This window comes from Tetrao urogallus (genome assembly GCF_951394365.1).
Source record: "Tetrao urogallus genome assembly, chromosome: 4".
Lineage (NCBI taxonomy): Eukaryota > Metazoa > Chordata > Aves > Galliformes > Phasianidae > Tetrao > Tetrao urogallus.
The window spans coordinates 62201336-62225370 of NC_136817.1; the positions used below are offsets into that span (position 1 = coordinate 62201336).

At 35.4% G+C, this 24035-nt stretch overlaps 1 protein-coding gene across 1 annotated transcript in view; it reads right to left on the bottom strand.

Moving 5' to 3' along the window:
• The window catches only part of HTT (huntingtin), a gene marked incomplete at both ends in the record, with an annotated part of 74880 nt that overhangs the window by 25721 nt on the left and 25124 nt on the right, over positions 1–24035 (bottom strand). Inside the window, 22 exons of the mRNA XM_079535092.1 lie at positions 1364–1506; positions 2709–2947; positions 3522–3644; positions 5406–5522; positions 7418–7554; positions 8045–8193; positions 8843–8898; positions 9843–10004; positions 10153–10231; positions 10804–11027; positions 11650–11727; positions 12243–12353; positions 13155–13282; positions 13736–13862; positions 14564–14766; positions 16458–16609; positions 19311–19387; positions 19567–19687; positions 20632–20778; positions 21554–21654; positions 22065–22128; positions 22648–22787. Coding sequence (XP_079391218.1) covers positions 1364–1506; positions 2709–2947; positions 3522–3644; positions 5406–5522; positions 7418–7554; positions 8045–8193; positions 8843–8898; positions 9843–10004; positions 10153–10231; positions 10804–11027; positions 11650–11727; positions 12243–12353; positions 13155–13282; positions 13736–13862; positions 14564–14766; positions 16458–16609; positions 19311–19387; positions 19567–19687; positions 20632–20778; positions 21554–21654; positions 22065–22128; positions 22648–22787 — 2878 coding nt within the window. The remainder of the gene's footprint in view (positions 1–1363; positions 1507–2708; positions 2948–3521; positions 3645–5405; positions 5523–7417; positions 7555–8044; positions 8194–8842; positions 8899–9842; positions 10005–10152; positions 10232–10803; positions 11028–11649; positions 11728–12242; positions 12354–13154; positions 13283–13735; positions 13863–14563; positions 14767–16457; positions 16610–19310; positions 19388–19566; positions 19688–20631; positions 20779–21553; positions 21655–22064; positions 22129–22647; positions 22788–24035) is intronic.

Consider the following 24035-nt stretch of genomic DNA (forward strand, 5'->3'; position numbering starts at 1 on the left):
GGCAACTACATTACTATTAGTCCTTAAAATGGATTTGTAGTGATTTTGAGAGATCTTGCAGTACATGTATCCCAGTGCTTTGCATGAATGTTTTAATATTTATTTTTTATTCAGTATGACAGTTTCTACATAGCTTTTGCCAAGACAAATGCATCTTGGAAGCCAGCTGCTGCAGAAGAACTAGTTGGAGCCTTCCCTTTCCTCTGTCAAAAGCTCTGGCTGAAGTTACCCACTTCCCTGATTTCAGTCACCAGCTTAATTGACTAATTTCATTGGTCTTGGCTCAATTCCATTTAATCACTTACTCCAAATCATTTTGGCAAAGGTTATTTTTCATAATTTGTATTGGAAATTTTTGCTCAATAACAGCAATTAACAGCATACATATGTGCCTGTCACAGCAGTAGAGCAATAGTACTGGGCACGTGGAAATACAGAATGATCACTAACTACATCCAGAGCTGCAAGAAGCAGCTGCTAGCAACGACAGCAGCAGAATGAAGATTTTTGTCAAGAAAGGACTTCATAATTGACATCTGCAGGAAGAGCTTAAAAAGATTAAAGAGTGTTGGACACAAAACAGAATCATGCTAAAAATTTAGAAGCAGTGTTTGATATTCACTTTTTTGTTAATCACATCTACTAAGGAAGTGCTGTATAACTTCTGTTCTACAGACGGGGCTGTAGAAGGAAGAATTACTTGTCTGATTTCTAACATACAAAAGAGGAAAGAACTTTTTGAGAAGGAGATGGCTAGGACAGTGACACAAAAAGATCTGCTTAACTTACTGGGGAAGAACACTATTCCAGGTTACTCCCTTAGATAACTAGTAAGAATAGAATAGTAAGACTGCCAGCCAGAGAATGGAGTGGGTATACATGCACAAACCCCATAAACCTTAAGAACAGTGCACAATGCTAGTTAGCAGAAATAGTACCATTTTGACTTTCCTGGTTCTTTGTTGTTGTTGTTGTTTTTAATTATGATAAAGAACAGAAACCTACCTTGTCATGAAACTGCCCCCAGGGTTCAGTAACTCAGTAATTTGAGTATTTTGATTTTGAGCTACCAACCTCCAAATTAAGATTAACTACAGAAAATGCAGCCATAGATTTGGAACCCCTTGCATTTGTAAACTCTAAAGTATTAGACAGTTAAAAGGAATGATGAAAAGTCACTACATTTTTTACATAAGTAAAAGAAATATGAAAAGTGGGCCCTGTATTCATGAGGATAAAATTTCAAAGGTTCTTCACAGCATGTAGGATAGAATGTCTTATGCACCTACACACTGCTTCTCATTAGTTCTTTTACTCAAAAATCCTTGCCACAGCAAACAGCATTCACTGCTTCAAGTATTACCTGATTTGAAGATATGTATTAAGCACATAAGCAAAGTGCCCAGCTCCTGGCAATAGAAAGTGTGTTGCTGCTCATTCATGTCCACTTTCACTTGTTTGGTAACAATATCTTCGAGTAGAATTCCAACCAGCTGTAACAAGAACCTTGAAAACAGAAGGATACAGTCAATAGGGAAACCATCACTGCAACCTATTTCAGAACAACATGATGTCTGCCTATAAAACTCGTTAAGTTTAAAATCAAAACAAAAAATTACTCTACTTTCATCCTAAATAAAATGGTGAATTACATGCTATATTAAAGGTTTACCTAAAACATGATGTTATTGCTATGGCCAGGTAATCACAAGTATTGAACAATTACACAATGGAGCTGTGTTACCTACTCGCCAGCCCACCACAACTTCCACAGCAAACATTCAAATTGACATGGCGTCTTTGTAGTGATTTGCAATGAGTTAAACACACTCTACAGCTCAGCTGAGGAAGGAGCAACTCAGTAAGTCACAGTAATTCAGCTGTTTGCGTTCTCATTTGCTCTCATTCACTCTACAACTGTACCAAACCCTCAGCCAGGTAAAAAGACCAAAACAAAACACCAAAAGAGTGTCTGCAATGAGCAATCCTTGCTCCCAGCCATGATCATCCTCCAACTCACTCCTGTTGGACATAAGATCATTTTAAGGAATCCAGATGTCCCTTTTCCTTCTACCCATCACCCTCACAGTAAGCTGAATGATAAACAGGTGAATTTTCTTTTTACCTGGAATTCCACACTCAAGTAAAACTTTTTAGTTTTTCAAAGGAACAGCTCTTTCAAAGGCTTCCCACCACGTCAAGATGGGATATCTTAATGATAAACATTTTGTAAACATAATAAAAGCACTAATCCTCCATGCTTCTTTTGCTTGTCTTTCTTGGACAACTTAAGAACGGGAAGCTAACTAGACAAAGCTAGCCCTCAAGAAGTAGAAAACAAAAAGCAGGACTAATTTAACCACTTTGAATCTTATTTGCAGGCAAAATCCTAGTTCAGAACACAGGCTTCTATTATCGGGTACATTGGAGTTGATTCAACTTTTAGGACCCACAAAAAAGGATGGAATCAGTTAAAGCTTTGGACCCGATTTTAATAAGGTCAGAATTCACCCATCTTCATGGCTGTGGTAGGTCTTTCACTTGGCTTAAGAAGAGGCACCAGAATACTGCAAAGTCCCTACTAAAAACTCATCCAAACTTACTAAAAACTCAACTTATTAACAATTATGTATGTATGCATACACATTTCATATTCTTGATGTCTCAGAAACCTTAATCGTTCCCTTAACTGACCCAAGACATCATACCTAGAAAATGTCTCTTCAGGCAGATATTTAGTCTGTTTAACCTCAGTGTGATCCTCTTGTGCAGGTATGTTATTTTCACCATGCCTCAGTCTATTAATTGCTTGACGTGAAATCAAATACGGTGAGAAAGAAAGCTCTTGAACACGAGATAGAACTATGTCTTCTGTGGATTGTGAAATGAGAACTCTAAGGATTGCTAAAATTCCAGAAATCCATAGCTGGACAGTGCTCACCGATGCCTAACAAACAAATGAACAAACACAGATTGTTAGACTGGATAGGCTTGACCATTACTATGAAAACAATGTTTTGAAGACACAAATATAAAAGGTTTTTCTGCTTGCTCCATTCTCGTATGTCTGATTTTATACAACTTCACATGTATTCAACATAGCATTGGAATGTATTCAAATCTACTAAAGCAAGTCTTCAAAGAGATTAAAAATCTCAATTGTCAAAATAGTACCAACGCTGGCTTAAGAAAAATGTGATTTACCTATTATACATTGCATTCTCCAATTTATTATAACTATGTTTCTCTACATTTCTGATCCTAAAAATACGAAATGAAAGTAACCTATCAGCAGAAGATTTCTGTATAAAATGCACCCAGATGGTAAATTATATTAATTGTCATGAATTCTTTCCTAAAAGCTTCAGCTACTTCAGCATCACATTGCAAAATAAAAAGATAGAAATACATACTGTTTTGTTTTGCATTAAAGACACAAGAACCTCTCTTCTCTTTAAAATCCACTTTTACTACTTATCTAGAAATATTTTACTTGCATTATCAGGTTCCTGCTTGCTTACCATTGTTTTAGGAGTAACAAACATACTTCTTAAAAGCATGTCAACGGGGCGAAGGGAAGAAGGAGCCAAAATTTCAAACAGAGTATTCAGTACTCCCAAAGCATCATGAGAATCTATGTGCATCTGTAAGAGAAAACCACAAAACTAATCTATAACTATCACTACCTCTAAACGCACTACAATATTATCATCTCAAGTTTTAAACATTTCTATTACAACTTGAACATAATAAGGTTGTCCTTTATAAAATTTATATCAGTAAAAATCTATGAAAAATATAAAAATGCTTCATCGCAAGCCTTTCTACATAGGAAGGTTGACAATATGGATAAAAATCTATCACAAGAAATTCAACATATGTACAACTTTATTTTAGGAGAAATATGTTGTATGTAGAGAATGAGAGCAAAAGTCTGACTGTCACAAAATTTAGAAACTTATCTCTTCCCTGCACATCCTACCAGGCATATTTATAGACAGAAGTGCTGGGACAAAAACAACAGAATGCTTTGGTCATGACTAAGCTGAAGGAGATAACTAGGAGGAAAAAAAAAATCCCAACCCTCAGAGAAGTGAACAGCTACAATGGAATTACACTGCAGAAACTGAAGTAGGACCTCAACTGTTCAGCTATAAAACAGCTGATCACAAAAAGCAAGGGTCTGAACTCAAAATCTGGGTGACTTCTTGCCAATTTAATTTGACAGTTGATTTGATAGTTGAAGCACATGCACAGATTCATACAAAAAAAGAACAAAAGCAACTTAATTCGTCAGCATTTTAGCTTCTCTCAAAAACTACTGTCTAATCCTCATTACTGCCCATTCTTCCCCACCATATAATCTTCTCATAGGAAGGAGAATCTGCCATCAAAGAGCGAAGAACATCTTAAGGGCAGAATTTCATGGCTTTACTTTGTATTCTGGAATTAGAAATACATACTTCAAAGAAAGCTGTATGGTAAGACAAACACTCTGCTGCTTAGGAAGCAGAAAGGAAAAAATTTCCCCTCAAAGAAATAGTGTCTTCTTCCCAGATACAAAAGGTCTACTCTTTAACTCCTAGCTTGCAGTCCAGTTCTGGGCTCTCCATTAAGACAGACATATGCACACACTAGAACAAGCCCAGCAAAGCACCACACAGATTATTAAGGGCATCTGTCATACAAGGGGAGACTGGAGAAGGCTCAGTGGGAATCTTAACAGTGTGTACAATTATCTGACCACCGGGAGACAAAAGTAGTGAAGACACAAGTAGCTAGAATCTGCTCAGTACTACCTAGTGATGAAAAGCAACATACAGAAGTTGAAATAAAGAAAGCCCCATTTAAATACAATTTCTTTCTCCCACCTCTTTTTTTTTTTTTTTTTTCAGCTCCCTATGAGGACGTTCTAACACTGGAAGAGGTTGGAAGTAATGAAGTCAAAATCTGACTGCACATGTTCCTAAGCAGTCTACTCCAGTAGACAGTGCTTTGAGAAGACAACAAATCTCTAGAAGACTGCTTCAGCTTCAAATACTCTGTAATTCAGAGATTAATAAATGCAGTTTTGGGTGATGCTATTTCATTCTCTTCACTAAAACAAATTCCATTAGACCCACTGCAGTTAAGAAAAAGTAATTTTTACATTCTGTAACAGAGAGAGAATCTTCACACCATTATTAAGTGCTCTGACTGTGTACAGAAAGTAGTAAGAACTTTACCTATGAACAGTCTAAAAGGTGCTGCACGTTTTCAACAACTTAATCTACGGTAATTATCTTCCAGGTAAGGTGGCCACACTTTAAAGAAAATACAGAAATCACAATACTCAAAGCTGTAATTACAGCAATTACTGTAATGATGAGTTGGGATGTTTATAGTTTAAAAAAAATACACATTACCTGTTGTTTTGCAAGCATTGGGAGAATAATGTCAGCGATTTGCCGAGATAATCTTTTCCATTTGTCTTCATTTTCTTTATGACACTGTTGCAATACTAAGATAAACATTTCCAACACCTGAGGAAAAGTCCAAAAGAACACAAGTAAATACCCATACTATCAGGAAACATTCAAGTAATACAGTAATATGGAAAATATTTACTGCTTTATCAGTTTGCCAAAAAACAAAGAAAACAAAATTTGCATGAGAAACCAGACAATATTTTAAAATTTAATTTTCAGATTTAAATTTTGTTCTTAGTTGCAGGGCTCTTTTTTGTTTGTTTTTCACTTCTTTTAAAAATAATTTCCCAGGTTTTTTTTCTACAAACTTGAAATAAAATGCTTTCTAGTCCTTCTTAAACTGCATTTGTCAAAATACTGTGAATGGAAAAAAAGGCAGTAAAGCTGAGTGCTGCATCACATACTCAACAAAAGGGGAGAGGAGAGAAGAAAGCGATTTTCCACATTTATAGTCTTTCTTATAGAACTTATTTATCTTAGATAAATAGCTTTCAAATAAAATTTTAAAAGAAAGTCTTTAATTTAGCACACTCAATTAGTGTGGCAAGGATCACATTCTCTAGCTGAATGTATTTCTGGCTTGAGGGTTATGGAGACAATACTTTCAAAGGGAGCCAGGCCAAAACCAGAGCAGGCAGGAATGTTAATGCAATGACTGGGAAGTGGGACACAAGAATCTGGTTCAGAAAATTAGTTAGGCAGAGCAGTTATAAAACATAATCAAGTAGTCCAGCATCAGAAACATAGCCAATAAAAAACACCAGGTGAATTTCTTTCCAAGAGCTTTCTTGTGAAAAAGGTGATAGGAGCAATCCTGGGCTGAATTACTGTAACTCTCTATCTCCAGCTCCGTGGATGGTAGTTAAGCAGTTCTAAAAGAACAAAAAGGATGAAGAAGTGTTCTGTAGTGGAGAACATCCCTAGCACAGCCAAAGACCTGCCCAGAGGTCAGCTTATACACACAGTATGAACAGAACAGGAGTAGTAACTACAAATAGAATGGTGAGGGATGAAGAGCGATGCAGAGGTGATCTTTAACAGATTAAGTGTGTCAGAAGAGGATTTGCAAGCAAGTGCAGTACCCTTTGTAACATAAAAGTTATTCACCGTTTCACATCATGTGTCCAGAGTGTCATTTCATTTAAATGTTAGCCATTTTATGATTATAAAACTACAAATTCAAAAGAGAATGTGGATACACAAAATTATCCCAAGAACATGCAGTTCTAACACATTATTTTGACAAACTGTACTGCCTTTTTCCAACTATTCTCAGAAAACACATTGCATATGCCAGAATTTCCATTCATCGTGTGAAAAGGCAAAGTATGTTAAGTTTTATCATCAGCTGAAATAGCAATAAGATCTCATGGTAATTAAGTCACTTCTCTTAAAATTACTTCTTTGGTTTTATTGTAAAGGGCGAGTATTGAAGAAAGTAATTCTAACACTCCCTCATAACATAAAATTTTCCAAATCCATGAGATCTGGGTGGTAAGTAGTAACAACTGTGTAGCTATCAGTCTCAATGTCTTATTAACATATATTTGAGAATTTTAACATGAAGATATTACAGGAACATTTGGATAATCACTAAGCAGCATATTTCCTACTTCTAATCCTACTTCTCTTCAACTTTCCACCCCATTCTTTCAAATTTCTTGAATCACAATTGCAACACTTCACTAGAGCTTCTCAGGGCTTTGGTACCTAGGTTTGTCTGAGATCTAACAGACATTTATTTGACTCGCAACACTGATTTGTGGTGCAGAAGCCTCTTCCTACTCCAAAAATCTTTGCATACTCTCCACATAATGATCACACACAGAGTCTGTCTGTTCAAGATCTGTGTAAAAAGATCACCAGCATGGCCTGATACCTTTTGAACTATCAAAACAATGTTAACGTTACCAGAGAACACAAACAGGGATATCAGCATCCTCTTTTACCTGATGGTACTGAATAAGTCTCAGCAGCATTGACACCACCACCTCCTTCTGGGTTTCCAACTCTTTTCCAGCATCAGCTTTATTTGTTCCTCTTAACACAAACAGATCGTGAACGATGGGCTGCAGAGCTGGTATTGCTAAAATGAGATTTTTTTGTTGCTTTAGCATGAGGCAAGCCATTCTTGAGCAGCACGTAACAACTACTAAAAGTAAACTGCACTTTTTGTTTTTTCTTTCCCTTCTCCACAAAAAAAAAAAAGCTTCTGACACAGAAAAAAAAACAAAAAAGGATTTTTCAAAAAGGTTTTCCAGCAGAATCACTGGTAAGTATAACATGGATGAATACTTAAAAGATGAAAGTAGAGGAAAGGAAAGAAGACTAAGAATCAAAATCACGGTCTTCAAAATATTGCTTAGAAATACTGTTGTGGACTAACGTTATTAGGATATAACAAACTTCCTGAAGAATTCAAATGAAAATTATTTCATGTATTAAAATTGAAAAGCTAGCATTTTCTGATACAATCAGTATGATCTCCATTCTCTACAGCTTAGTACTCAGTAGTGATTTTAATTTATTGCTAAACTCTCACTAATTTTGCAGAGTTGTCTTGTTTTTTAAATTACCATGTGTAACAGCTTTCCTCCCACTGGCCATGATGCCATCACACAGCTGAATGATCTTTGGAATTCCAATTATCTGTCTGGAATGATACCGCTCGTAAGACAGCAACACCAGAAAAAAGAAGATATTTGGAATAACTGCTTCCGATTCTCTGAAAATAAAAAAATGTCAAGCTTGAATTGCACAACTCTGTTTAGTAGAAATGAATCTGTTTACACTAAGAATCTTTTAAACAAATGTGGTTTTTTTTCTGCTTTTACACAGTATTTCAGTAATTTGTGCCTCATTCTTTAGTACGATTTTTTCCAAAGGACTTCATTTGTTTCAAATTTTGACAACTGCTCAGTTACTAAATTACAGCATATTAACTAATGCACACAATAACAGAAATGGTTAACAAAACTTCCATCGCACTGCTTATGATGATAGGTGCAACAAAACAAAGAATAGCAGATGTGCAGAATACAAAATGGATTCATCCCGAGTCCACAGTAGTTCTCCCTTCAGCAGGTGAATCTTATCAAGAGCTGATTTCTGAAAGCAAAACCTTGGCAGATTTCCCAAATACATAATTTTAAAATACCGAATTGAGAAACAGCACAACATAGCTTCTTCAACCACAGGGAATCTAAATCTTCGGAAAGGTCTACAACTGGAGGCAGAAAATACACACATTCATTGCCTAGAATGCAACTACTTTTTCTCATAAAGCAGAAATAACTAGCAAATCTAATCACTGCACGCTTCAGAGTAAGAAATGTTAATTCCCACTGTTCAAAGGATCTTTTCTAATTTCGTACCTGAATTGTCCTACTTCAATGTATTCAAACTGCTTTAGCACAAATCCAATGAACACCTGAAGAGAATGAAGAGTTAAAACTCAACAGAAACAAACAAATTCACATTTGAAATTGTTTTGACAGAGTTACAGAGGTGTGAGCTTTGGCAGGAGAAAAAGAATAGGCATACACTGAAAATCATTCATATTTACAGTTCACAGGTATTTTAAGAAATGCTTCCTCTAGAGTTACAAAAGATCCTGAGAATCTCATTGGTGGTAATGACTACTGCTATGCTCATTACAGTTTACATGAACTTAGGCTGAATTTTAGCTGTAAATGTTGTATATTTAATAATATAATTTTATCTCTCACTCTTGTAACATGATATTTGAGGCATTAACGTCAAAAAGCCAGGAATCAATCAAAAAGCCTAAGATCCAGCATTCATGTATTGCGAATCTGTGCAATAATTTACAAGAAAGTTACAACTGCAACTCATACTTGTTTATAAAAATACTAAAAATACTGTAGTGAATAAAAATTAAAACTTCACTGTTACAAATTCACTGTTTTTATGGACAATCACAAATACTTTGGTATTTACCTCTACATTCTCCCTCGCCATCAAAATCAAATAATGTCTATCAACCACAATGCTCATTACCAGTCCATGCTCTTAATGTAGGATATTTCCATTTTACTATTTGTAAATAAACTTTTAATTAAATATTATTAAGTAAAACAATACTAGTTGTATCATCCACATCATCTTATTTCTATAGTCAAACTGATTAACAGTTCCTCTATGCTTGTTTCAGAGAGTACAAAGTCATTTATATTGATATAAAGCCAAGAATCTGAAGCCCCTTATAGTTGGTGGGGCACTTTCATCTTGCTTCATGTCTTTGTTTTAACCATTACAATGAATGGAATGTGGCAAATATATATTTTTTAATGTACGTAATTACCCTGCTAGTGGTATCCCTGTATTACAAATTTGCAGAAATAAGGTACCAACCTGATCCGAATCCAGAAGACAGTAGTTAACTCGTAGCTGAACCAGTTGAGCAAGCAAGTCTAAAACTTGTCTCTGCAGCTGTACTGATGTTGTTGTTGTGTATTGTTTCAATGCTTTTATGACAAGGGGTTCAAATAAACGAATGTGATTGTGAATAGCATTCTGTAATAGAGAAATTTTGAAGTAATCTAATATCGGAAAAGGTCTCATTTAATACCAAATTACTTTTTAAGAGTAAAAAGTAAATGGGGGGAAAGTATTTTAAAACAATTGTAAAGCACATTCAGAAGGAAGTACATAACACGAGTACCTTATCAGCACGGTGCTTTGCAGCACTGGAAATATTAGTTTTCAGCTGTGTAGAAACTTTCTGCAGCACATCAAACCACCTGTGATAAAACAAGAAAAACATGCTCTAAAAAAAAAAAAAACAGAGGTATAAACAAGTGGTGCTTAGAAGCATTTTTACCTGAAGCCACTTTTAATTAATTGACTGCTTCAAGAATCTTAGTAAAAGGAAAGATGAACAGAAACAACCCACAGTATGCTATATCAGAATTATGCAGATATGAAGACAACAAACTTCTAGTAGAGAAAGTATTTCTGGTGTCTTTTAGTTATTTTCCAGTCTTTCCTTTAAGATTATTGACTGTTCATTATAGGCAGAAAATTAATTAAATAGTTGTATTCAAATCTATTTTAAACTATTTTATGCTTTGAAAAAAATTAAGCAATACCCATTTTAATGACTTAATTTTGATTTGGGAAACACATTGGTGATAATCAATAGAATTCCACCCAGGACTGCCATGAAAAGATACTTCACTCAAATCTACAAGAAATAACACACCACACTGTAATTTCATATTACAATACCCCCTTATGATATTTACGTTTATGTAAAACACCAAAAAAATACTCTACTTCAAGCCAACATTATGTTGAAAGAGAAAAAAATTACCCTGAAGCATCATGTTCTTGCTCAGCCTGAACCATATTCCTTAGGCTTGCATCAGCAAGTGCCTGTGTAAAATGTGTATATGGTGCCATGAAGCAATAATGATAGAGACCAGGTCTCAAATTGGAAGAACCTAAGCGTTGAGCTTTGCCTTGAGCTTTGCTGGTGTTTGAAGACAAGCCATCATACTGAGAAGCCAGATTTGTCCCAAATAATGTTTTCAGTAACTAGAGAAAAAAATGGGGATAAAAATATTATGGTTTTAGGACTACACAAAACTTGACTCCCCACCCTCCCAAAGAACTACAGAAGGAAGACCATCACAAACTGAACGTACAAACTGTGCATCATGTAGTCAAATACGAGACAATGGAAGAAAAGTTGGGAGAATTCAGGAAACAATCTACATCTCAGCCCAAAAAAGATATGGAAACATTTCACTTGCAAAAACAATCACGTAACAATTTAGAACAGTCTACTGAAGCTCTCTTCCCACCAAAATTAAACTGTGGTAACTTGAGCCTAGATGCTCACTGGAAACTTGCAGAAATCTATCATTAACACTGTTCTTTGCTTCCCAGGTCTTCTGATATAGTTAAATGGCTACAGAACACATTTGGAAAATAGGAAACAAAACTTATTTTCTTATTTTCTTAGATTTTAGTAAGATATTCAAACTGGAAGCAGTTCAAGAGGAAACTGAGCTATTCAGATAGCATCAAGTTTCAGAACAGATGATGAAAATTTCCCCACACTGCCTCCAAGTATGAGGGGCCATAATCAGAATCCAGCTGATACGCACAGGATGTCAGGTTAAGCCTTAGAGTAACCAAAAAGTTACCTCCTTACCTGCTGTACACAAACTGTTGCCATTGTTGGTTCTCTGTTGAAACATGATTTCAGATATCCCAGGATTTCTTCCACACACTACCAAAAAAAGCAGAAAAACAACTTAATAGTATTTTGCTTTATTATAAAAAAGCATTAATATGAAAATTGGACAATGCAAGATCTGCTTCACTATTCTTGAAATAGCACAATGCCCAACATCATAGATAATGAAAATTTCAAGACACAAGAAAAGAGAGGAGAAGGCTTGTTCTTCTCATATTTAACGTGAGTGTATTTAATTACACTTTATTGCTGCAGTAAGAATGACTTCAGGGAAACTATCTTGTTGAAATAAAAAATAGAGAAAGAGAAAAATTCTCCACATGAAACAAAGGAAGTATGAATTTACTACAGCTTTCAGGAGCACCAATTTAACACAGTAAATTTGGTTTAGTATTTTACCCAGCCTTCTGGTAGTACAACATCTTCTTGGAATACTGTCTTTTACAACAATTTTTAAATCCACGATACATGCTTCTTCCTGGTAAAACAACAAACAGGAACAACTCAACTGCAAATAAACACAAACAGAAACCAAACACATCTTGTACCTTTCCAATGTCTTGAAGAGTTGCAAGTTCCAAGATTTGTGACAGAACATCTAAGGCAGACCGTAAGAAGCATCCAAACTTTTCATTAGTGTTCTGGAGATCCAAAGTAACCTGGTAACAAAAATAAAATAAATCTTTTTCTTAACAGTTAGAGGAGAAGGAGACAGAAATTGCAGAAAGAAACAGGTATTGACACAAAACAGCCTCCTAAAATTTCACTGTAGTTCAATTAGCATCACTGGAAGCTTAAGCTCCCATATGAATTGCTGGCGATAGAACTTTATTTTGATTTCAAAAAAGGCATCTTTTATCTTGCAGTAGTTGCAGTATCTGGGAAAGCCTAGAATGCTGACAAATAATGGAGGAGTGATAAGGTATTTCTCAGAAACATAGTAGGTGTTTAAGAACCCACCCTTCTGAAGTGCAGAAATCAAAATACTACACCTCCAAGGAATTCATCATTTATTATCCACACTAACGAGGAAAATAATTCACCCATCCTGGAATAAACTGTTGAGAGATACTGTAATTCATATGGCACTGCAAAACAGTGAAGGATCGCTTAGTACAAATAATGGCAACAGAGAAACAAGAAACATGGTGACAATGCTTACCAGGTTTTGGGGTTGTTTTCTTGGTGACAGAGTGTTTTTATTTTGGTTTTAAAAGGTGGATTTACTGCTTACAAAATCAAGTAAATTAGACCCTCAATACTACATGAAATTTGGACAGTTTGAGCCTTTCAGTGAATCTCGCTCCCCTGTTTAAGTCAGTTGAACCAATTTTACCTGGCTTTGTAAATTTAGTAACAGAATGCTGGGGATTACTGCCTCAGCAGAGCCAGAGCCATGTTTAAGGTAAATAGAGTAACTGCTCAAGCATACTCTGAATCAATCAAATATCATACGGTACCTTATAGTTAGCATGGGTTGCTTTCAAGACATCGTATAACTTCAGATATGATGGAAGATGATAAAAGCTTCCTACTGAAGATGATTTACTTGTTGTAGCAGGAACACTAGCATCAGTTTGCCTAGTAGCTTAAAAATATATTATTTATTAGCATAACATACTTTACCTAGAGTGCTCATTACACACAACTTAATATAATTTAACATATCTGATTTTTAAACAAAATGTCCAAGTTAACAGCATGAATTTTTGGATCTGGATGCATACTTGAGAACTGCAGAAACCAAACGGTATAAATCGAAAGTTGGCAATCCAAAACAAAAAGAAAAAAAAGAGAAAAAGGATTCAGAAGTTGCTTGTACCTAAACAGCACAGTCGCTTTCCATAGAAAAAGAAGCACTCCCACCACAGCTGCTTCTGCTACACAATACTGAAAAGAACCTGAACTTCTGAGAATAAACCAGACAACCTTTCCACCTACAATTTAAGACAAGCTGCTCAATTATTTCTACTCTCTATGTTGTTCCCATACACCTATTAAGCCTCCCACCTAATGTCTCCATTTTAGTATGTATGCCTACCTGGACTAGTTTCACCACCTTTTTTAGGGCTCATTGGCACAGAAACCTGCTCTACTGGCTCCTTCTCTTTCCCCTTCCTCCGAATTGGACTAAGAGAAGGTGGGTTTGTGAGAGAAGGCAATGCTGTCTAGAATTTAAAAAAAAAAAAAAAAAAAAAGCATTATTAATTATGTATGCAAAACTAGCTTTTGTTCTTCTATAAAAATATAAAGCATATTCACACTTTGTTTAAACTACCTTTTATTTGACTGTCAGTTTAATCAAAATGTCTCAACTTTTAGGTTTATGACATGGATTTCCTGTGTGAAAAGGAAGAAGTTTAATATATTCCCTACTTTTCTTTTCAACTTTAGCACAAGCCAACCAGACAAACAGAAGTCAATGGCCAAAGGTTCTTTTGATCCCAGATAAAAGAATGTTTAAAAAAAAAAAAAAAAAAAAAAACACACCCTACACTTTTCTAAAACATTAAGAAACCACTAATCCTAATAACATTATCTAACTCAGTCTCAAAACATAGATACCTCAAAATAATAAACATCAACAAATCTCACATGACTTATCTCAGAAATGAGAACTTTTTCTGCTGGACATTCAGAAGACAAGAGTTATTGCTTGATCATTTACCAATAAGCCTTTCTTCATCCCCTATATTTTTTACAAAGGGGAGTGAGAGCGGTGTGGTGGAGTTCAGCTGCCTACTGATGTGAAACCACCACACAATGAAGGCGATGAGACTGTTGCCTGTGTCAGCTCTAAAATGCCTATCCTCGAACAGTATTGAACTCAACAATATTTAAGTCACGCAATTTTGTTTGTAATGCATACTTTTACTGCTGGGCCAGGAGCAACATCATCCATTACATGTGCACAAATATTAATGATCTTCAGCAGATGAGAAAAGAGCTGTTCTACCAAAGTAACAAGAGTTCGATCTGCCAGAGCTGGCCATGGTTCCTCCTGCTTTGCAGCTCCTTGGTTTGAATCTTCTTCAGCGCTCCAAGGGTTCTTTAAACACTTGGGTGCACTTGCTGTAACAGGAATCAGATCAGTTAAAGAAAATAAATTTTGTAATTAAGAATGTTTATCATCTTTAAGAATAGATATTCAAATAGAAAAAGAGCTTATGTTTTCAAAAATAGCAGTATGAGCACAGTTTTAAACAGATTAAAAGAAAGATAGCTCTTTATATCCAGCTTGCAATAAACATACTGGAGTTTCCCCTAAGCAAATTAGGGCAAATTTACAACTTTGAGGTAGTATCTAAATGGCCTGCCTTAGCTGAGAGTAGTGAAATCTAAGCAAATAGAATTCCTCTTTATAAAAAGTTATAAAACTTCCTCTATCAAGGAAGAAGAGAATTAAGGTCAAGAGCCATGTTAGTGCTAAAAAAAAAAAAAAAAAGAAAAAGAAAAAAGAAAAATCAAAGCAAACAAAAACAAAAAAAGAAAACAAGAAAAGGCAGAACTACAGCTAACTAGAAGTAGCTTCTTGTCTACTAGGACTGATATTCTGAAGTGGCTGTTTCCAAGAGCACTTACATGACTTTTCCATGCTGTCTCATAATAAATCCATCAGAAAGCAATATAATAGTAGAACTAAACAGCAATTTAGCTATTTAGCAAAAGAAGTATCAGAACTACACTGGTTTCAATTTGTTTGCTAAAACTGAAAGAAACATTTATAAACCAACAAATAAATGGCAAAATATTTGTCAGTTGCGTGAGCCCTGGATTAGTTTTTCTCTGGAGAGCTCTCTCCTCCAAAAGCAGCATAGGAAAAACCCAAGATGCACGTGCCAGATCTAACTAACCTAACATGCCTTGCCCTTCCACGCAACAGAAAAAAGAAGGAATCTCATGAGGTCACTTGTTCATTCCACAGCTTAAAAGCAGAGTTAGTTACACATATATGAATCTTAACATGTTTTGAATTTACTTTCAAAGACTGTTTCACCTCCAGAAACTTTTACAGAACTTCAATGTTCTTACAAGAACACCTGAAAATGCTTAGTAAGCAGTTGAAGTACTTACCCTTACATGATTAATGGAATAAAAATGTTTTCTTTGTCTTTGCTATGTTGCTGCTTTCATAAATACATGTGAATGCATATTTAGTCATTTAAAAATACAAGACATATTTTTGAGTGTCCTTAAGGAATTATGTTCTTAGAAGACAGCTCCAATTTATTAAGATACTCTGAAGTCCAAAGTCTGTCATTTAAAACGTTGGCAACCACTGAAGGCTGGTATTGCCTATACATTTTTTAAGTGCACACTATCTGATTGCTATCAATGAAGCTATAAGCAACAGCAAACTAGTCAACAGAACTCTGAGGAATCCTTTAATATTTTTTAAAAATTACTCTAAACCTAAAAACGCATAAAGCTCTTACAACGTAAAAGAGGTCTTACAAAACACAAGTAGAACTTTCAACTTCTAGAACAAACAGAGGAATGGGAAGAGATGATGACCAGATCCCAGTTAGCATTTTGGTTTTCATGGCTGCAGAAATCAATCCACACTTGTAGCTAGCAAATGTGGATGAAATTCAGCTGTTCAGAAGAAAAAAGCCTACTGTCCAGAAGTGTTTCAAACCTCATGAGTGCAAAGTTCTGTCTCTACTTCTCCTCAATCTTCCCAGTATTTTGCCCAAGAGGGCAAGATAAAGATCTTCTGATGCTAATAGTAAAAATGATGGGTTACTTCTTTTTTTCCTTACCCGCAAGCAAGTTTCCAGTCAAAATCAAAGCATCCTGATGAGCAGAAAGGTCCAAAGGGAACCATGTTGATGAAAGAAGAGAGAGGACCATCCCGGCCATTCCAACAGTGCAGCCCTTCTGAGTGTCATCTGAAGGACTTGTCTGGGAAACACTAGAGGTACAATTTTAGAATGTCATGATTTCTTTTTTGAGAAGCCTCAAGAACACTAACAGTTAAATTAAACCAGTACTCCTAAAAAAAAAAAAAATAAAAACCAGTACTAAAGAACAACACATTTAACACTTGAGTATGAGTTTCAAAAAACACATCTACAGCAGAGACCTGAAAATATTTTGTATTCTTGAAGAGCTTTTTATTTATTTATTAAAAAATAGCAAGTATCAAAGGTGCTAGTGACATCTACTGAACAACAGATGAATTCAATATTTACTTGCTATATGCTATGGTTTAGAACTATCTCCAGTTAAAAGGATTGAAAATATGCAAAGTAGGGACAGGAGATGTAAGCTACTGCATAAAAATTTTTTTGCTACATAGCAAAGTAGGAAGAATTTAGGCCATTGTAATACTAAAATCATCCAGCCATCAACCCATCTCCACCATGCCCACTAAACTATGCCACTCAGTGCCACATGAACGTATTTCTTTAACATCTCCACAGCTGGTGACTCCTCCACCTCCCTGGGCAGCCTGTTCCAATGCCCCACTACTCTTTCTGAGAAGAAATTTTTCCTTATATCCAACCTGAACCTCCCCTGGAGCAAATTAAAATCATTTCTTCTTGTCCTACCACTTTTACCCAGGAGAAAAACTGACTCTCACCTCATTACAACCTCGTTTTCAGGCACTAATGGAGTGATAACATCATCCCTGAGCCTCTTTTTCTCCAAGCAAAATAATCCCAGTTCCCTTAGCTGCTCCCCATAAGACATGCTCGAACCCTTTACCACCTTCACTTGACCCTCTTTGGATACACTCTGGGCCTCAATGTCTTTTTTGTGTAGCGAGGGGCCCCAAATGGGAACACAATACTCAAGGTGTGGCCATCCCCACACAGAGTACAGAGGGACAATCACTTCCCCCTTCCTGCTGGCTACACTGCTGTTAGCCTTCTTAGCCACGTGGGAATACTGAAGGCTCATGTCCAGCCAGGTGTCAACAAGCATTCTCAGATCCTTTTCCTCTGTGCAGTTTTCCAGCCACTTAGCCCCAAGCCTGTAGCACTGCACAGGGTTATGGCCAAAGTGCAGGATCCAGCAAAACAAACATTTAGACCTGTACAAGACTACAGCTTTATTTCAGGAAAAGTCCTTATGTCACCTCTGCATAAAGGGTCTCTTTGAAGATTATTTCTTTTTAAATTCAAAAGTCTTTTAATCTAGCCTTTCAGATTTAGCACAATTAGAACAATTTCAGAAAATAAAATTTACAATAAGCCTTTTTTTTTTTTTTTTTTTTTTTACAAAACTACACTAGGAATTACAGTGCAGTTCATTTAAAAATGTATTTTAATATATACTTAATATAATATATTTAATATCATGTCTTTTAATATGCAGATGTTGTTTACTTTACATACAGATTAGAAACCATAAGTCGTACAATGCTGAATTTTACATAGGAATGCAGCAGTTCCAATGGCTGTTAAACCATAAAAATTTCAAGACTTCGAAAGACAGAAAAGAATTTCTGTAAAAACTCTCGTGTCTCACATAAGAGGTCCAAATTTGCAATCTTACTTTCCAGTACGATAAATGCTCACATCACGCAACAAAAATAAAATCCAAATTAATATGAACATAGGTTCAAAACTTGTAAAGAAAGGATCAGAGCAAAGGGTAGAGGTTATGTCACTGCATCAGCTATGAATGCTTGGTGCATCTTAAATATAGGTTTTTTAAGCTATGTAGAACAGAAAACGTCATTGCAAGTCTGCAAAAATAAGGAAGGAATATTCAAAACAAAGCAAACTAGGTTAAAAGTTGAAAGGATAAAAAAATAGAGTGCTAAAATTCTAAGCAGCTTGGATGAGAAACATTAAGACCCATACAGACATACATTATTAGATAACCAACCCAGCTCCTAAAAGCGCTGTGCATTAATTTTGTTTCTTGGCTAAACACTGATCACATACCAATGCATTTCACTTGTTATAACAATTTATAAAACTAGACCCGCAGTCTAGTCGTCTATGACAAAAGACATCTTGTAGAGCACATACCAAACATGACACACTTATGCCCAGAATGGGAATTGGAAAGAAAGACTTGAGGACAAGCAAAGGGAGTATTATTTAAAAAGAAAAAAAAATTGTAATAAAGCTTCAGGATACATAAGAGTTAAATAAGAGTAGAAATGCCTCCTAAGAGTCATACAAAGAAATGCAAAACATATTTTTAGCAAGTATGCATACTAACCTAAATACGAAGGTACTATAACCTACTGAAGAAATACCTGTAAGTATACTTGCCCTGGTCTCAGCTGGGATAGTGCACGACCTGACCATTCTTATAAAAGGAGACAACTAAATGCATAACTCCACAAATCGGGCACCAGGTTGATTGGAGGCAGTAGAACGGCTAACACTTAGTACCAGCTCTCCAAAATTTTAACAAAATCATCAACAGTGATGAAGAAAGTACATATGTGCACATCTTCAGTAGCTAGTTTTACGGCTCATGTGGCACAGCTCACTGACAGAGGCAATAGTGAACAACTTCATACAGAAGAGCAGCTCCTAAGATGAGCTTAACAGTAAATATCTAAACTGGAACATTTGATACCCAAGTGAGAGTACTATTTTTTCATATGCATTAATTTTAGAAGCATGAATACTGGATGAAGAACATACCCACAGTGCCATCCCACAGTCCAGGTGCAGACTGGAAAGGTTGTGGAGAGAAGACACAAAGCTTCACAGCAGCCAAACTGAAAAGTCAAAACCAAGCATGAATCACTGGAAGTGTCAGCAACAACAAAATACCTTAAAAGTGAGAATTCAATATATTGTTATTGTCACAATACCAAAGCTGCAGATACATATACACTGGAATTTTTAAAAAATAAAAAGAAAAAAGTCAACCGTTATAGCAACTCAGAAAACTCACTGTAAGTGATCTTGTAGTGGATATTGTCAATGCATGGGAAATTGCAGCAACAACCCTTGAAAGATTGTTTTCCATAGTGACATCTGTTGGACTTTGCAGCATATTGTAACCTCTATATGTTCTGAAATAAAAATATTTATAGTACTAAAATGCACACTTAACGCTCAAACATACCTTAATAAAAAATGGTCATGGCCTAAGTTACTATTGCAGGTTTTATAGACAGCTTGCTCAAACGTATTAAGAAATACAAAGTATGAGAACATTCTAAATACCAGCTAATTCTATTTTCATATTTAGTTTATTAACCAAATTTCTTTGTTAGCTAGCAGAAACACAAGACCAACTCAGCATTTAACTATACTTCAGAAATCCTCACTAGTTCAGCATAAATCTCTGCTACTCTTTGCACTCATCTAACATTTCTGCATGCTCACACACTGCTGTAGAGAATGTGCACCTCACAAAGCTCCACTGTTTCAAAAATGCAACATATGAACCTTGAGTTACATGAGCAAGATTATATATTGAAAAGATACATAGTTAAAAACTTCTACAACTGATAGAAGCGAAGAGGTTTCATAACCATACAGCTCAGGCTGTATTTAAAGACTGAGGAGCAAACATTAAAGTCTAGTTGGCAGCAAAAACACAGCAACAAGACTCCACTATCAAAATTAGGATTTATACAAGTAGTACAGACTTTTGCAAGACAGTCACTTGATGCTTAGAGCTATAAGCCCAGATTAACATATCTGAAGAACACAACTAGCTGGCAACAGTGCACTTATGCAATTGAATGGACAGATAGAGTGACCTTGGGATGAAGAGAAGGAAGCTCATCACAGAATGACCACTCACTACAACTAATGCACAAACATATCACTAGAAACTCACACACCAGTTTATCCTTTAAACCTCAGCCTGTTTCCATGGAGCCTAAAACTACCATAGATGCTTTTACAATTTTGATTAAGAATGCATAAGCAGGATTTAAATCTGATTTTAGGCATTATGAATTGAAATGTATCCACATTTTAAAGCGAGACAAGCCACATAACATACCTAGTGATAGTGCTCACTGCAAAGTGAGATGGAGGCTGTGTTTCATGCATTAGTAGTTTCAGATAGACGTTGCTTTGGTCCCTTGCTACTGCCACAACTGGATCAGCTTGTCCTTGATCACAGTTATAAAATAGCTTTGGAACAAGCCTTGACAAAATTGCCCAAAAGAAAAATATTTAGAAATTATGTAAAACACAATTCAGAAAGCTGCACATCCTAATCAAACTGTAAATTAAAATAGTTACTAAAACTCATTGGACTGTTACACTGAATTCATCTTTACACAACTCGTCTCTACTGCGATTAAAGAAAGAAAATGAATGTTCTACACACACATGGTAGCTTAAAAATATGTATGTCTTTTCAATAGGATCTCTACCATACAGATTATAACAACCACTTATCTGAAGTACTTCTCTGTCAGCATTCTTGAATTGAAATAAACTAACTACCAACTAATTGTTACTGTTTGGGGCCTCCGGACAGTAAATGCAGCTGTAGTAGCATAGAGGCTGCAGCCGCTTTTTAACAAGTTTTAAACAAAAAGCATGAAAACTTTAAAATATGCTACATAGAAACCATGTTTGCAAGTTAGGATGACCCAAAAGAACTGTTTCACTTTAAGTCCATCAACTACTGTGAGGATACTAAACAAATCACTCCTCCACACAAAGTTTTAAGCAGAAAATTAAACTGAAAATGATCCCCAAAACATGATTATCGTTAAATGTAACTGTAATGCTAATAAAAGCAAAACAAACTTCTCTGATAATTTAGAATGATGCATGCTCCACATACAATGAAGCTGCATTTGTCTCTTCTGCTTTACTTAAATAAAAACGTAACAACACTGTGAGCTTATTTTACTTCTTATGTCCACAATGAAAATGTTCATAAACTATTTTTTGAAATACCTACATACCTCATTAATGAAGCTGCAGCAACATGTCGTACTCTTGGATCTTCATCTCCAAGCAAACAGATTACAACATCACTGAGCACCCTCTCCTGAAGTTTTAGTAGCTATAGAATAAATCAGTACAGTGAAGTAAATGGAACACTTTCATCATTTGACCAGAATGCTAAAAGAGTAATAAGTGAGATTTCTTTTGTTATACAAGTCCATGAAATAATCTTTAAGCTAAATTGCAAAAAATATTAAAATTTAATTAAAATTAAAATTTAAATTTAAATACAGAAATGCAGACAGGTTTTTAACTTTAAAAACAAGCAAAACCACAAACAGATCAGAGAACACGAAGATACTGGTATCTCAGTAGCACAATATCTTTCCAATTGTAGTGTCAGAACATGAGTCTAACACATACGAAACATTTATCTATCAGTGCTGACCAAATTTAAACATGAAATACCAAAATTTCACTGGTATTTTAATCCAGAAACAAAATATACTGATTGAACAATTTACTTACACCAGTATAATGATGAACACCTTTGTGCAAGCTGTCAGTTTTTCCTTCCAAAAAGCTGACTAGCCTATGATAAAAAACAATTTAAGATATATTAGCTAACATTGTAGGTTATTAATCTATCTTCAGCGCTGTGGGCATTTGGTTTATATGCTTATTTTTGAAAACACAGCTGCAGAGAACACCTGATAAGTACACACACACGGTTGGTTGGCTTTAGAAAAGGAAGGTTACTTGCTGAACTACTATCTGAGTAGTGCAACAGAAGAATTACATTTCCTTAATAAAAACCTTTATTTACCCTTTAAAATTGTATCAGACAGTTTTGAAAAGATGGTAACACGTTCCCAACATCACTGTTTAAAGACACCTTTAGATAAACAGATTAAACTAAAATCTCCCATACAGTATTATTAATCCCAGTAACTTGACAAAGGAATTTGGATATTTGTTACACAAATGATTGGTCTGAACTAGTTTTATGGAACTCAAATTTTTCAGAAGGAAAAGCTCTCCACTGCTGTTCCAGCATCCTACGTACAGCATCTTTGCTGTTACAAAGCTCATGGAAAATATAAACACTCACCGAAAATCCACCTCTGCAAGTGTTTCCAGAAGTTCTGTCCTCACTAGCCAGTATGAGCTGTTCTTCAGCGTAAGAAGGTCAACAATTAATTGTAAGCCTAGTTCACTATAACTGCTACTACACAGGCTCATGATGCAATGCTAAAAAGAAAAAACAACTTTCAGTTATACCACAGAAAAGTTTTTCTAAATTCAATTGTGCTTGACTACCAACATCTGTTTTATTTAACATACACTGAAAAGTTATTCCTTAAGAGCTAGCAGAAAAGGCACCAGTGGTAGCTACTTGGGAAGGCTAACCCCATGAAAACTTCTAAAACCTGCTGCTGAATTTAAACTCTTAAGAGGAATCCAAGCTTCAGAGGACACCCATCCAAATAAGGGAGCTTAAGAACACTTACTATTATCTATTCAAAAACAACCTCAGATAGTTTCCCTGGGATATTTCAGCTGGTTCTGATTTCTAGATTTTGAAGAAGTCCTGCTTCTTCATTTTAATGACTGCTCAACAATATGAATGTGTGACCTTTTCCAAAAGTTACAGAACTTTAAAAAGTCTGAGTCTCATTTTACTACACAAAAGCATACTTTCTCATTTGAGGATTAGCAACTCAAAATGCTTCTCAATATTTTTGCTAAACGGTATGTAGTCAGACTGCCCTATGTACTGAGAGTAAGAAGTCATAACTGACTAGTGTAAGTTGTCTGAACTGAGCAGTATCTACTGAAACCTTCTAAAATCAAACTAAATCACAAATCAAACCACTACATATAAATAATGAGATCATGAAACAGTTGCTTAAAGGGATGGCATCATTCCAGTAGATGAAAAATCCCTCAGATGTGCCACAGATCCCTCTTATCTCATAAAATCATCATTTCACCCAACAAATATCTACGTCACACTAAAAGCCACAGTGTCTCACTGACGCCTAAGCTGTAATTCAGTCGCACTGTGCCTTTCACTGGTGTATTAATTTCCTTTGGTCTCCATTTTGTCTTCACTCTCCTATTTTTTTTTTGAGTATTTTTAAAAATTCCTCAAGGAAATATCACTCTGCTATTTAACAGGACAATTTTCAATGATTTTATTACAGAAATAAAATTTTCAGATTGTAACCTGAACTCATAAATTCAGCTATCATTTCTATTTTAACAATTGCCTGAAGGATCTTTCGCCCATTTTACAGCAATTATTTTTCTAAGATCTGTCTCAGTTTCATTTTTATTTTTTAATTATATCAAAAAACATGATTATTTTCCTTGTCATTACTCTCATTTATTCTTTGATTTCCAAACAGAATAATCCAGGTGACAGACATTCGTACTTCCCTGCCAAGCCCAAGTAATCTTTATACTTAACGCGCTCGCCCTATGCTGATTAACTTC